We start from the raw sequence: 12611 nt of genomic DNA, 5'->3' as shown, positions 1-12611 counted from the left end.
TAAACTATTCTTAATTAAAAAATAGAAACCATTTCAACTTAAGGCATTGGCAAAACAATCTCTCAATACAAATCTCTCAGTACAAATAGATTGGGAACTGGTAAAACTTTTTTGTGATGAAAATACCTTAACTTGAAAAATCACTTAGTGGTGAAATGGACAGGACCCTGACCCACTGTGCAGATTCCACCCCCTGGGGCCAGTGAGCAGATGGCCAAGGAAAAGAGACACATTTCTGTAGCACTTCAAGAGGCATGGAACACCATTTCATTTTAAGAGTGAAACGTCCTTAATACATACATGTTCTAAAATTTTTAAGTTACAGATGTTTGTACAAAATAGGCTTCATCTGATATACTGAATGCTTTTTCTATTTACAAAAGAGTGTGCCCCATAAATGATAAACACAGACATTGTTATACCCTGACATGAATTATGCAGCATAATTCAATAAATTTTCTTATGTTTAAAGAAAGATGAGCTGGGAAGAATCACCTAAGGTTTTAAGGCATAATGCCATTATGTAAATGATTATGACACTGGAGTTTTGTTTTGTTTTGTTTTTAGTTTCCATCTATGTTCTTAACAAGAGCTAGAATTAAAACCAAAATGGCCAACTAATTTAATGGATTTTGATGGGCAAAATTTATTTTAGTGGGCAAAATCAGTCCAATGAGTGATTTCACATTCTATAGATGAAACTTCTTAATTGATTGTTTTACTCTGGAACAATTCATTTAAAAAGAGAAATGTTCACCTCAGAATTTTTCTGCACATATTTGTATTTTGTCAGTAAAAGTCTTTGTCTTTGGTTCTTAACATCCTTCTTGATGATCAAGGATATTCTTGAACAAGTCTTGAATGTGTAATCAGCCCAATAAACAAGATAGTACTGAAAGCTAGTCTGAAGTCTATCAATCTTGTTTGTTGAGGTTCAGGCTTCTCTCAGCTTTGACTCTTACAGAGCATAAAAGATGGAAGAGTCGTGTGCACTTATTCCAATCTCCCTGTAATTAGACTTGCAGTGAGATTAAAGTTTGTTTCACCTCCAATTCAAGTACCCTTTATATCACTTTCATTTTTGCAGAGGGAAAAAAAAAATCATGAAATTACACTGTCATACAAATGATTGCCTGGATGTGCATTGCTTATCTGGTTATTTGCTCTGTACAAAAATGGTCCGTATGGAATGTAAACCTGGAGCAGTAAACACAGTACTTACCATGCTGGGTTCACACCCACCATCATCACCATTCTCAGAGCAATCCTTTTGTGCAGATTCCATTTTTCTATGGATGTTGCTAAACAGATGACTCCAATCAGCAGTAGGTGAAAATCTTTGAAATAAGCAGATGCCACCTGAAATTACAATTAAACCCGTGAGTATTTATGCTGACGAGGGAAAAACAACATTGCACCAGAAAGGCATTATTTTGCTGCTCCTAACTCTGACCTTCAACTACATAATCTTTCTATTTTGTTGGAAGGAATGCAGATGTATGTGAATACAAATGTAAATCAGTTCCACATTCTTATCCAGAAAAAGTAGTATTAAGAAAAAATATACATAGAGAGAGGGTACCCATATACTGAGTTTTTACAGACCTGAGTAACCTCAGGCATGTGCCTTCTATTCCTTAGTTTCTCCATCTGTAAACTGGGGCTAATTAGTTTGCAATCCTATAGCAGACTGGCCATGGCTATGATGAGGAAAAGTCTCAGGTCAAGCTCTGGCTCACCAATGTCTTCATTATGCCTAGACTGCAGTCATTCTTCTGTATTTTGAATGGCGATTAGTAGAGCATACAGACACTTGGGCAACCATTTGTAGCAGGATTTACAAAAGAATTCTCTGAGAGGTACATTAATATTTTTCTTTTTCAAAAAAAGTTTCTGTGGTGGAATAAGTTTAGAAAACAGAATTTCTCAAGATTCTACAATTTTATTTCTTGTAGGCCTTCTCCAAATCTTTAAACACCAGTGTAAACTCTCACTCTCAAAGAGGGGGATACCCTATGCTACATAGTTTTCAAACTTATCTAATCATAGAAACCTTATTTTAAAGTACCTCATAGTGATATTCAAGAGTCCTGACTTTACGAAATACTTGGCTTAAATTGAATCACAAGGCTGTGTTGAAATCCTCTCCCACGGGGGGCAGGGGACACAAAAAACTGTATTGTGGGTTATATTTCAACTACGAAAAAAAAAAAAAAAGACCTGTGTCATGGGTTAGTTTTTTAAAGAAATCTCCACCCACAATATTGGACAGATGAACTTTATGATAGTGGTGCTGTACCCAAGCAGAAGACAGAAATCCAGGGGATAAATTACATGCCTGGCATTGGAATGTGCCATCTTTCCTGAGAATGTTTCAGCTGAGGTCTAGGTAGTTGTATGCTGAGTGGCAGAGACTTGCATGGAGACAGATATTCTGGCTTCAATGCATTTCATGCTTTTAATGGGAAACTGAATCCATTTTCTTCAGATGGGTACCCTTAGATTGTATAAAGGTAAGAAACACCTCTCAGCATGAATAAACTCCTCTCAGTAAGAACAAAAAGGAAATACACATGAAAGTAAGTTGGCTTTATCTTCTGAAATGGCAGGTTTCTGGAAAAGCAAACAGGGAAGCTTTTTCTTCATTAAAAAAAAAAATTACTTTTCCAACACTGTATGAGGCCGAATTTTGTTGACTAGAAAAAGCTGATGCAGGATGTGAAAGAACTGGCCCTTTTGCTAGGAGGGAGGCACCGGGCATAGATCACAGCCTGGAAAGATCAGACATGCATTTCTTCTACTGACACTCACAGTTCAAGTAACCACGGCCTGTGTTTTGCTTTTGTCCACCTGAAGGTGGACACATATGCAGAATTCTAGAGGCAAGGCATAGCTGGAAGTCTGGAGGACTTATGTGGAAGCCTTACCAACAGGATGTTTTTGTTGTTCAGTTACTAAGTTGTGTCATTAAGTCGTGCTCAACTCTTTGCAACCCCATGGACTGCAGCACGCCAGGCTTCCCTGTCCATCACTATCTCCCTGAGTTTGCTCAAACTCACGTCCATTGAGTTGATGATGTCATCTAACCATCTCATTCTCTGTCGCCCCTTTCTCCTCCTGCCCTCATTCTTTCCCAACATCAAGGTCTTTTCCAATGAGTCAGTTCTTCTCATCATGTGGCCAAAGTATTGGAGCTTCTACTTCAGCTTCAGTCCTTCTAATGAATATTCAGGTTGATTTCCTTTAGGATTGAGTGCTGCTCCTTTTAAATACAACTTTCTCACTGGAAGTATCAGCACAAAATAGGGAATCTAATTAAGTCAAACATTCGCAGGAGAACTTACTTCTTTGGAAGTCATGATCCCAAACATCGGGAACATTAAGCCAGGCAGCAACGCTGTTATGGACAAAGGCAAAGCTTCTGTCAGCCAGAATATGGCGATGACAAAGAGGGTGTAGGCACATTCTGCTTCCTGGACAGAACAAAAGCAAGATGTCAGGTGAAATAACAAGGCTGAGAAATCATTGTTCAAATCGCACATTTGCTGAATAGAGAAAGTAAGAAGAAACTCCGCAGGTCTCTGCACCTTAGAATAGGGCAGCAAATGGTTATTTCTGAGGGTCTCTAAGCCTTGGAAGAAAAGTTATGACCAACCTAGATAGCATATTCAAAAGCAGAAACATTACTTTGCCAACAAAGGTCCGTCTAGTCAAGGCTGTGGTTTTTCCAGTGGTCACGTATGGATGTGAGAGTTGGACTGTGAAGAAGGCTGAGGGCCGAAGAATTGAGGCTTTTGAACTGTGGTGTTGGAGAAGACTCTTGAGAGTCCCTTGGACTGCAAGGAGATCCAACCAGTCCATCCTAAAGGAGATCAGTCCTGGGTGTTCTTTGGAAGGAATGATGCTGAAGCTGAAACTCCAGTACTCTGGCCACCTCATGCGAAGAGTTGACTCATTGGGTAAGACTCTGATGCTGGGAGGGATTGGGGGCAGGAAGAGAAGGGGATGACAGAGGATGAGATGGCTGGATGTCATCACTGACTCGATGGACGTGAGTTTGAGTGAACTCTGGGAGATGGTGATGGACAGGGAGGCCTGGAGTACTGTGATTCATGGGTCTCAAAGAGTTGGACACGACTGAGCAACTGAACTGAACCGAACTGAAGAGTCAAAATTTAATACACATAATAAACCAATGACATAAAAACATCCTCGTTTGTTATATTTTCTTCACATTTCCTTCAAACTAGGTAACAGTATGTCATCAATTTTCTGTGCTCATGTCAGCGTTTATGGGTGTTTGCCCTTACTTTGGAGAAGGCAATGGCACCCCACTCCAGTGCTCTGGGCTGGAAAATCCCATGGATGAAGGAACCTGGTGGGCTGCAGTCCATGGGGTCGCTAAGAGTCGGACACGACTAAGCGACTTCACTTTCACTTTTCACTTTCATGCATTGGAGAAGGAAATGGCAACCCACTCCAGTGTTCTTGCCTGGAGAATCCCAGGGATGGGGGAGCCTGGTGGGCTGCCGTCTATGGGGTCGCACGGAGTCGGACACGACTGAAGCGACTTAGCTGCAGCAGCAGCAGCCCTTACTTTCCTGTGGCTTGTAAAATTCACACCCTTCCTTTTAACTGCATTTCCTTGTTTCTAGTTTGGTGGGACTCATGCACACCAACTTTTCTCTCTCTCTACTAAAAAGGGAAGTCAATCCAGAAGAAAAAGTTAGATGTACTTTTTTGCATAGAAAGAAGGACACTGCCTAGTTATGTGCATGGATAAGACTGAATTTGCTCCTAAGTGATGCAGACCTGGAGGTGAAGAGCCTTCTGTTTGGCTTTTTTAGAAAGACAGTTGAGCTTCTATGGAGAGACAGGGAACTAAATAGGATAGAGGCTCTTAATGTAGTTTTTTGCTTTGCCAGGTATAAATCTGTGGGTTTCTGGCTTAGGGCATTGTTAAAGAATGGTTGAAATTTATCCTTACATTGGGCCTCCCTAGTGGCTCAGATGGTAAAGAAGCTGCCTGCAATGCAAGAGACCCGGGTTCAATCACTGGGTCAGGAAGATCCCTTGAGAAGGGCATGGCTACCCACTCCAGTAATCCTGACTGGAGAATTCCATGGATAGAGGAGACTGGCATGCTACAGTCCGTGGATCACAAAGAGTTGGACATGACTGAGTGACTAACACTTTTACCTTGGCTTACATAAATAATTTTTATATGATGCCACTATGTACTAAATGATTAATAAAGGGCAGCATATCTTACATGTTTGCTCTCACATTGATTAATCTCTGCAAATTCTGAGCTGCATTTGAAAAATTTAGAAATTTATAAAACTCAAAATTTACAAATTTAAAAAACTCAAACTGCTGTCTGAGTTTAACGAGGTCTTTTATTTAAGGTTTTCCCAAAGCAGTAGCATTTCCAGTTTTGTTGCCCTCTGATTCATCTACCTCACGGTGAGTCCTCTGGGCCTGGTCTTTAACTCACCCAGCATTCCTGCACTTGCAGGGAGTTTCGAAGAAATTCTTAATAAGACACGATTGTGTCATATCTTTATTGTGCTTTTTCAAGGAGAAAGAATAAAGGTGTTTTGATGTTGACAATTTTATACAAAGTCTACCTCTGTAATCTTGACAAACAATAAAACAGTGGAACAAAGCTGAGCCTTGACTAAATCTCTCTGACTTGCTCTGGAGAGAATCTGTGAATATGTGCTTAACTTAAAATGCCAGTGTTGGAGAAAGACCAGGTCTGCTTTTTCTCTTAGTTAGAACACATGTGTGTGTGCTCAGCCTCTCAGCCGTATCTCTGACTCTTTGTGACCTCATGGACTATAACCCGCCAGGCTCCTCCTCTATGGAGATTTCCAGGAAAGACACTGGAATGGCTTACCATTTCCTACTCCAGGGACCTTCCCAATCCATGGATTGTACCCGCATCTCTTGCGTCTCCTGCATTGGCAGACAGATTCTTTACCACTGTGCCACGTGGGAAGCCTATTAAAACACGTGTATAACCCCCACACTCTTCACTGTGACTCTATGTTTTCTATCATACTTACAAGGACCTAGATTTCAAAGATAAAATGGACCTTTTTACTATCTTGCCTTTTAATCACAGCCAACCAGTCTCTTGGGCTTCCCTGGGGGCTCAGATGGTAAAGAATCCGCCTGCAATGCAGGAGAGCCAGATTTGATCCCTAAGTCACGAAGATCCCCTGAAGAAGGAAATGGCTACCCATTCCAGTATTCTTGCCTGGAGAATTCCATGGACAGAGGAGCCTGGCGGGCTACAGTCCATGGAGTCGCAAAAGAGCTGGACACAACTGAACAACTAACATTTCCACTTTCAACCAGTCTCTTGATCTGATCCACCCCACTGTCGTTTTACCTCTCGACTCTACCCTTCAGCCTCCACTCCAATTCCTCCACTATAGGCAAATCTGCTCCAACACCAGTTGACTTTCCAAAAATTTAATTCATTTTTTTCATTCCCTTGCATGAGGCTGGATTGGGACTAGCTACCCTGACAACTGTCTGGAGCACCCTTCTACAAGGAACTGCTAAAACATCAGAAAAATAAAAAGAATATGATGCCAGCAAATTCTGTTTACCACACAAAATCACTGCCATAGTGTTGAAATTTCATTTCCACATGGGTCTACTTCAGCTAGACATTGATAGTCTGCTCAGATGGGGCAAATTTAGGGGCAAAATTTCAAGTGTTAAATCTTTAGTTTGTCAAGACAACTTTCATGTTTTAACTGGCCCATACATAATTTAAAATGGTCATGTGAGTAATTTTTGAATTGTTTACTGAAAAGAATCCAAAACTTGCATTGAAGGCCACCTTCACTTTAACTATAATATGACTCACTCCAGTACTTCCTAAAATATTTCTAAAGAGTCTTATCTACATTCCTTCTTCATATATGAATTCTGATCCCTGCTCCTCATACACTGGTTTTCTAAACTCTAATCCTTAACAGGTAGTCATCCCAGTGAGCCTCCAATACTCTTAAGTGATAGCTTCTACCTGCCTGTGACCATATTCTGGAATGGACACTTTAAACCTAGTTTGATTATGTAGACTAAACAGTTGCAAACTGATGACCACATCTAAGAAGAAACTGCAGTTTATTTGACTTACAACTGTGTGTGTGTGGTGGGGGGTGGAGGGTGGCGTGTGTACATTTGAGTCAAGATTTGCAAACCAGCAGATTTCATATTAGAAACAAAACTCAAATTTTTGGCTCCTCTTGAAAAACTGAGGATTTTGGTAACATTGGGATCATATTCTTCCAGGTCAATAATTCTCCAGACTTGAGGACTTCAATAATTCCCCTTTAGAGACTGACTCGTGCTTCTCAGTTTTTCCTGGCGCCTCTGCACCATCTCATGAATTCTCTTACCTGTTTGGCCTTAGATGTCATTTGAGTAAAATATCGGGTAATAAAAATGCTGCCTACCTGCTCTTCCTTGCAAATCTTACTTTACCCTTCCAGAATCAACCCTTGATTGCTCATTTGGGTTTCTATCCATGCATTCATGATTTTATTACATGTAGACATTACTACATTAATAAACAACATATGGTTTTGAGACTAAAAAAGATTTTTGGTGTGTATGACATGAGATGCCAGTTCAATCCCTGGGTTGGGATGATCCCCTGGAAGAAGACATGGCAACCCACTCCAGTATTCTTGCCTGAAAAATACCATGTATTGGGCTGCAGAGTCAGACATGACTGAAGTGATCTAGTGTACATACATATTTAAAAGCATTTTATTGGAATATTGTGTGAGTTTCTACTGTATAGCAAAGTAAATCAGCTATACATATACATAATCCCCTCTTTTTTGAATTTCCTTTCCATTAGATCACCACAGAGAATTGAATAAACTTCCCTGTGCTATATAGTAGGTTATAATTAGTTATCTGTTTTATACATGTTATCAGTAGTGTTACATATCAATCCCAATCTCTTAATTCATCCAGCCTCCCCGCTTGGTAGCCATACATTTGTTCTCTATAACTGCATCTATTTTTCCTTCGTAGATCAGATTGTCTATACCAGTTTTTCATATTGCACATATATGTGTTAATATTTGATATTTATTTTTCTCCTTCTGGCTTATTTCACTCTGTGTGATTTTTCAACTTGCTTTTTCACTCAATGTTTTATTGATTTCAAATGTGTGAATGTTGATACATATAGACTTACTGTTAATTTTTTAAATGGATATAGAATTTCTTTTTACAAATATCTTACAGTTCATTTGTCCATTTTTTTCTATTGATGGCTGTTTAGGGCTCTTTCCTTCAATTTTTCATTATTATAATGCTAAGAACATCTTTATACCTAGTTACATGTGAATATAAGAAAGAGATTGTCTAAGCTATTATATGAAAGTAATTATCAAAATTTCTGAGTGGAAAGGATGCATTGGAACCTTACCAATATTGCCCAACTGCTATGCAAGACGGTTGCATCAGTTTATACAGTATTAGCACCAAAAATGTAAGAAAGTTCCATTTAACCAGCCACTGGTATATTGGAGTAATTTATTTATTTGAAATCTGATAGTATGGAAAGTTCTTCTTAATTTAATTTGCATTTGCTTGAATACCATTGAAGTATTTTTTCATGGTTGTTGAACATAATTGTTCCTCTCCTGAAAATTACCTTGTTTATAGTGTTTTCTCATGTTTCTGTTGTTTCTTTTTATTGTGAATTTGTGAGGTTATTTTTAGGTTCTTAATATTTCTTTATATATGTATATTTATAAATATTATTCTTAGCCTCTGACTTATCTATGAAATTTGATTTATTGTGTTTCTGGGTGATAAGATTTTAATTTTGATTCAGTTATTTTAAAGTCCTTTCTGTTATGTTTTGCTTTTTTACTATCCTGTATGAGAAATTCTTTCTATACATATTGCATTCCCATATTTTTTTTCTAAAATTTAAAAAAAAATGTTTTTTCAAATGTGGACCTAAATTGATTTGTATAGGAGTCTGGTGCCTGTTTTCTAAATGGATAATCAAAATGTCCTGATTTCTTTTGAATTAGATGGTCCATCTCTGCCCACTAACTCATGCTACTACATATCTCCTGTGGCAAATTTCTACAAATGCAGACACATGCGTTTAAGGACTCTGTATCTCAATCACTTACACCCCCACCACCTTTCAAAAGGTGGTGAACTGCAGAATTATTAAACTCTTTTAACTACTACAGCTTTTCAATCAGTTTTACAATCGGTAACTCAGGTCCCATATTTTATAATTTTTCAAAGTTGTCTTCATAGTTTTAGGCTTCTACTTTTGGAATTTTAGATTTTTATTCAAATTACATGAAATTTATAAAATAAGAAATGGCCTTAAAATATTCTCATCTATGAACTCTTCTTTCATTTAGGTATTCATTAAACTCTTTTTATAATATTTTGTAGTTTTCTCCATAAGGGTCTTGTATTCTCCAAGCCAGGCTTCAACAATATGTGAACTGTGAATTTCCAAATGTTCAAGCTGGTTTTAGAAAAGGCAGAAAAACCAGAGATCAAATTGCCAGCATCCATTGGATCATCAAAAAAGCAGGAGAGTTCCAGAAAAACATCTATTTCTGCTTTATTGACTATACCAAAGCATTTGACTCTGTGGATCACAACAAACTGTGGAAAATTCTGAAAGAGATGGGAACACCAGACCACCTGACCTGCCTCTTGATAAACCTGTATGTCCAATTAGAACTGGACATGGAACAACAGACTGGTTCCAAATAGGAAAAGGAGAATGTCAAGGCTGTATATTGTCACCCTGCTTATTTAATTTATATGCAGAGTACATCATGAGAAACGGCTGGGCTGGGAGAAGCACAAGCTGGAATCAAGATTGCTGGGAGAAATATCAATAACCTCAGATATGCAGATGACAGCACCCTTATGGCAGAAAGTGAAGAAGAACTAAAGAGCCTCTTGATAAAAGTGAAAGAAGAGATTAAAAAGTTGGCTTAAAGCTCAACATTCAGAAAACTAAGATGATGGCATCTGGTCCCATCACTTCATGGCAAATAGATGGGGAAACAGTGCAAATGGTGGCAGGCTTTATTTTGGGGGGCTCCAAAATCATTTCAGATGGTGACTGCAGCCATGAAATTATAAGACGCTTACTCCTTGGAAGGAAAGTTATGACCAACCTAGACAGCAGATCAAAAAGCAGAGACATTACTTTGCCAACAAAGGTCTGTCTAGTCAAGGCTATGGTTTTTCCTGTGGTCATATATGGATGCGAGAGTTGGACTGTGAAGAAGGCTGAGCACCAAAGAATTGATGCTTTTGAACTGTGGTGTTGGAGAAGACTCCTGAGAGTCCCTTGGACTGCAAGGAAATCCAACCAGTCCATTCTAAAGGAGATCAGTCCTGGGTGTTCATTGGAAGGACTGATGTTGAAGTTGAAACTCCAATACTTTGGCCACCTGATAACGAAGAACTGACTCATTGGAGAAGACCCTGATGCTGGGAAAGATTGAGGACAGGAGAAGGGGACGACAGAAGATGAGATGGTTGGATGGCATCACCGACTCAATGGACATGAGTTTGGATAAACTCCGGGAATTGGTGATGGACAGGGAGGCCTGGCGTGCTGTAGTCCATGGGTTCACAAAGAGTCAGACACAACTGAGCGACTGAACTGAACTGACCTAAACTGAATCCTTATTAGATATCTTCATTACTGTTGAAAAAAATAAGAAATTAATTATCATCCTTTTGTATACATTTTTTTCTCTTTATAGTTTGGTAGCTTTAAATTTGTCTCCTTCGATGGTTTTCTCCTTCAAAGTTTCATTTATGATGTATCTAAACATGGACTAATATTTAATTAAATTATTTTTTACTTGGAAATGGTCTGTTTGAGGATTCATATCTTTTCTAATTCTGAAAAATTTAGCCATTATTACTCTGAATATAATCTCTCTTCTAGTCTCTCTTTTTCAAGAATACCTTTCACATGTGTGTTGGGGATTCTGAATCTACCTTCAAATCATTCTTTCGTGTAAAACATGTTTACTTATTATGTCTGATTTTTAGGTGAATTCCTAGTATTCTTTCTTAGTTCACTGAGTATGTTTTCAAGTATACTCAGGTTAAAGTTTATAGTTTCATCTTAAGTTTTTAAATTTTGAATTCTTTTTAATTTCAGAGAAGACTTTTTCATTTCTGTGATTTCTAACTAGCCATTTTTTTTATTTGCCTGTTCTTGCTTTATGTTTCTTTTAAAAATGAGGATTAATTGATGCACAAAATACTGTACATGTATATTGTATACAATTTGTTGAGTTTTGGACATATGTGGATACTTGTGCAGCTATCACCACAATCAAGGTAATGAACATATCCATTATGTCCAAAAGTTTCCTCAGGCCCCATTTTGGGTTTTGTTTGTTTCTGTGTGTGTGTTAAAGACACATAACATGAGATCTACATTCTTAAAAATTCTAAGTGTACAGTACAATATTAACTATGGATACCGTGTTGTTCAGCAGATTTCTAGAACTTACTCATCTTGCATAACTGAAACTTTCCCCTTTGAACAACTCCCCATCCATTCACTTTTGGCAACCACCATTCTACCCTATATTTTTATGAGCTTGTCTATTTCATATGCCTCATAAAAGTGGAATCATAAGTATTTTTTCCATCACTGGTTTATTTCTCAGCATAATATCCTCCCAGTTCATCCATGTAGCTGCAGATGACAGGATTGCGTCTTTTTCTTTAAGACTGAATAATATTCTTTTGTCTATACATACGACATTTCCTTTATCCATTCGTCAGCCCATGGACATTTAGGTTATTCCCATGTTTTGGATACTGTTAATAATACTACAATGAACATGGAAGTACAAATACTTCTTCAATATCCTGATTTCATTTCTTTTGGCAATATATCTATAGGTGAGATAGTTGGATCATACATATGGTAACTATTTTTAATTTTGTGAGAAGCCTCCATACTGTTTTCCATAATGACAGCATCATTTTACATTTTCATTAGCAGTGTACAAAGGTACCGATTTCTCCACATCATCACCAACACTTATCTTTTTTTTTTTGAAAAAGTAAAAGCCATCCTAACAGATGTGAGGTGATAACTTGCTGCGGCTTTGATTTGCATTTCCCTGATGATCAATGATATTGAGTACCTTTTCATTTGTCTGTTGCTCGTTTGTATATTATCTTTGGAGAATGTGCATTCAAGTTCTCTGTCTATTGCATATTCTTGATACTCTTGTCACAGATCAGTTGACCATATATGAATGGGTTTATTTCTGAGCTCTCTATTCTGTTTCATTAGTCTAAGTATCTGTCTTTCTGCCAGTACGATACTGTTTATTTGCTGTAGTGTTGTCATGTATTTTGAAGTCAGGAAGTGTGGATGCCTCAAGCTTTATTCTCTTTGCTCAGATACCTTTGATTATTCAAAGTTTTGTGATTACATATGAATTTTAAGGGTGTTTTATGTATTTCTGTAAAAAAAATCTTTGCAATTTTGATGTGGATAGCACTGAATTTGTAGATTGCTTTGGGTAGATGGACAT

The 12611-nt window shown here is 38.0% G+C and overlaps 1 protein-coding gene across 1 annotated transcript in view; it reads right to left on the bottom strand.

Annotated features, from left to right (window-relative positions):
* Positions 1-12611, bottom strand: part of SLC13A1 (solute carrier family 13 member 1) — a 200050-nt gene that overhangs the window by 50752 nt on the left and 136687 nt on the right. Inside the window, exons 2-3 of the mRNA XM_070368846.1 lie at positions 3345-3473; positions 1223-1359 (exon numbers count right to left, since the gene is read on the bottom strand). Coding sequence (XP_070224947.1) covers positions 1223-1359; positions 3345-3473 — 266 coding nt within the window. The remainder of the gene's footprint in view (positions 1-1222; positions 1360-3344; positions 3474-12611) is intronic.

The sequence above is a fragment of the Bos mutus genome, chromosome 4, assembly GCF_027580195.1.
Source record: "Bos mutus isolate GX-2022 chromosome 4, NWIPB_WYAK_1.1, whole genome shotgun sequence".
NCBI lineage: Eukaryota > Metazoa > Chordata > Mammalia > Artiodactyla > Bovidae > Bos > Bos mutus.
Note: the sequence above shows the minus strand (reverse complement) of the source record. Positions and strands in the feature narration are given on the sequence as shown.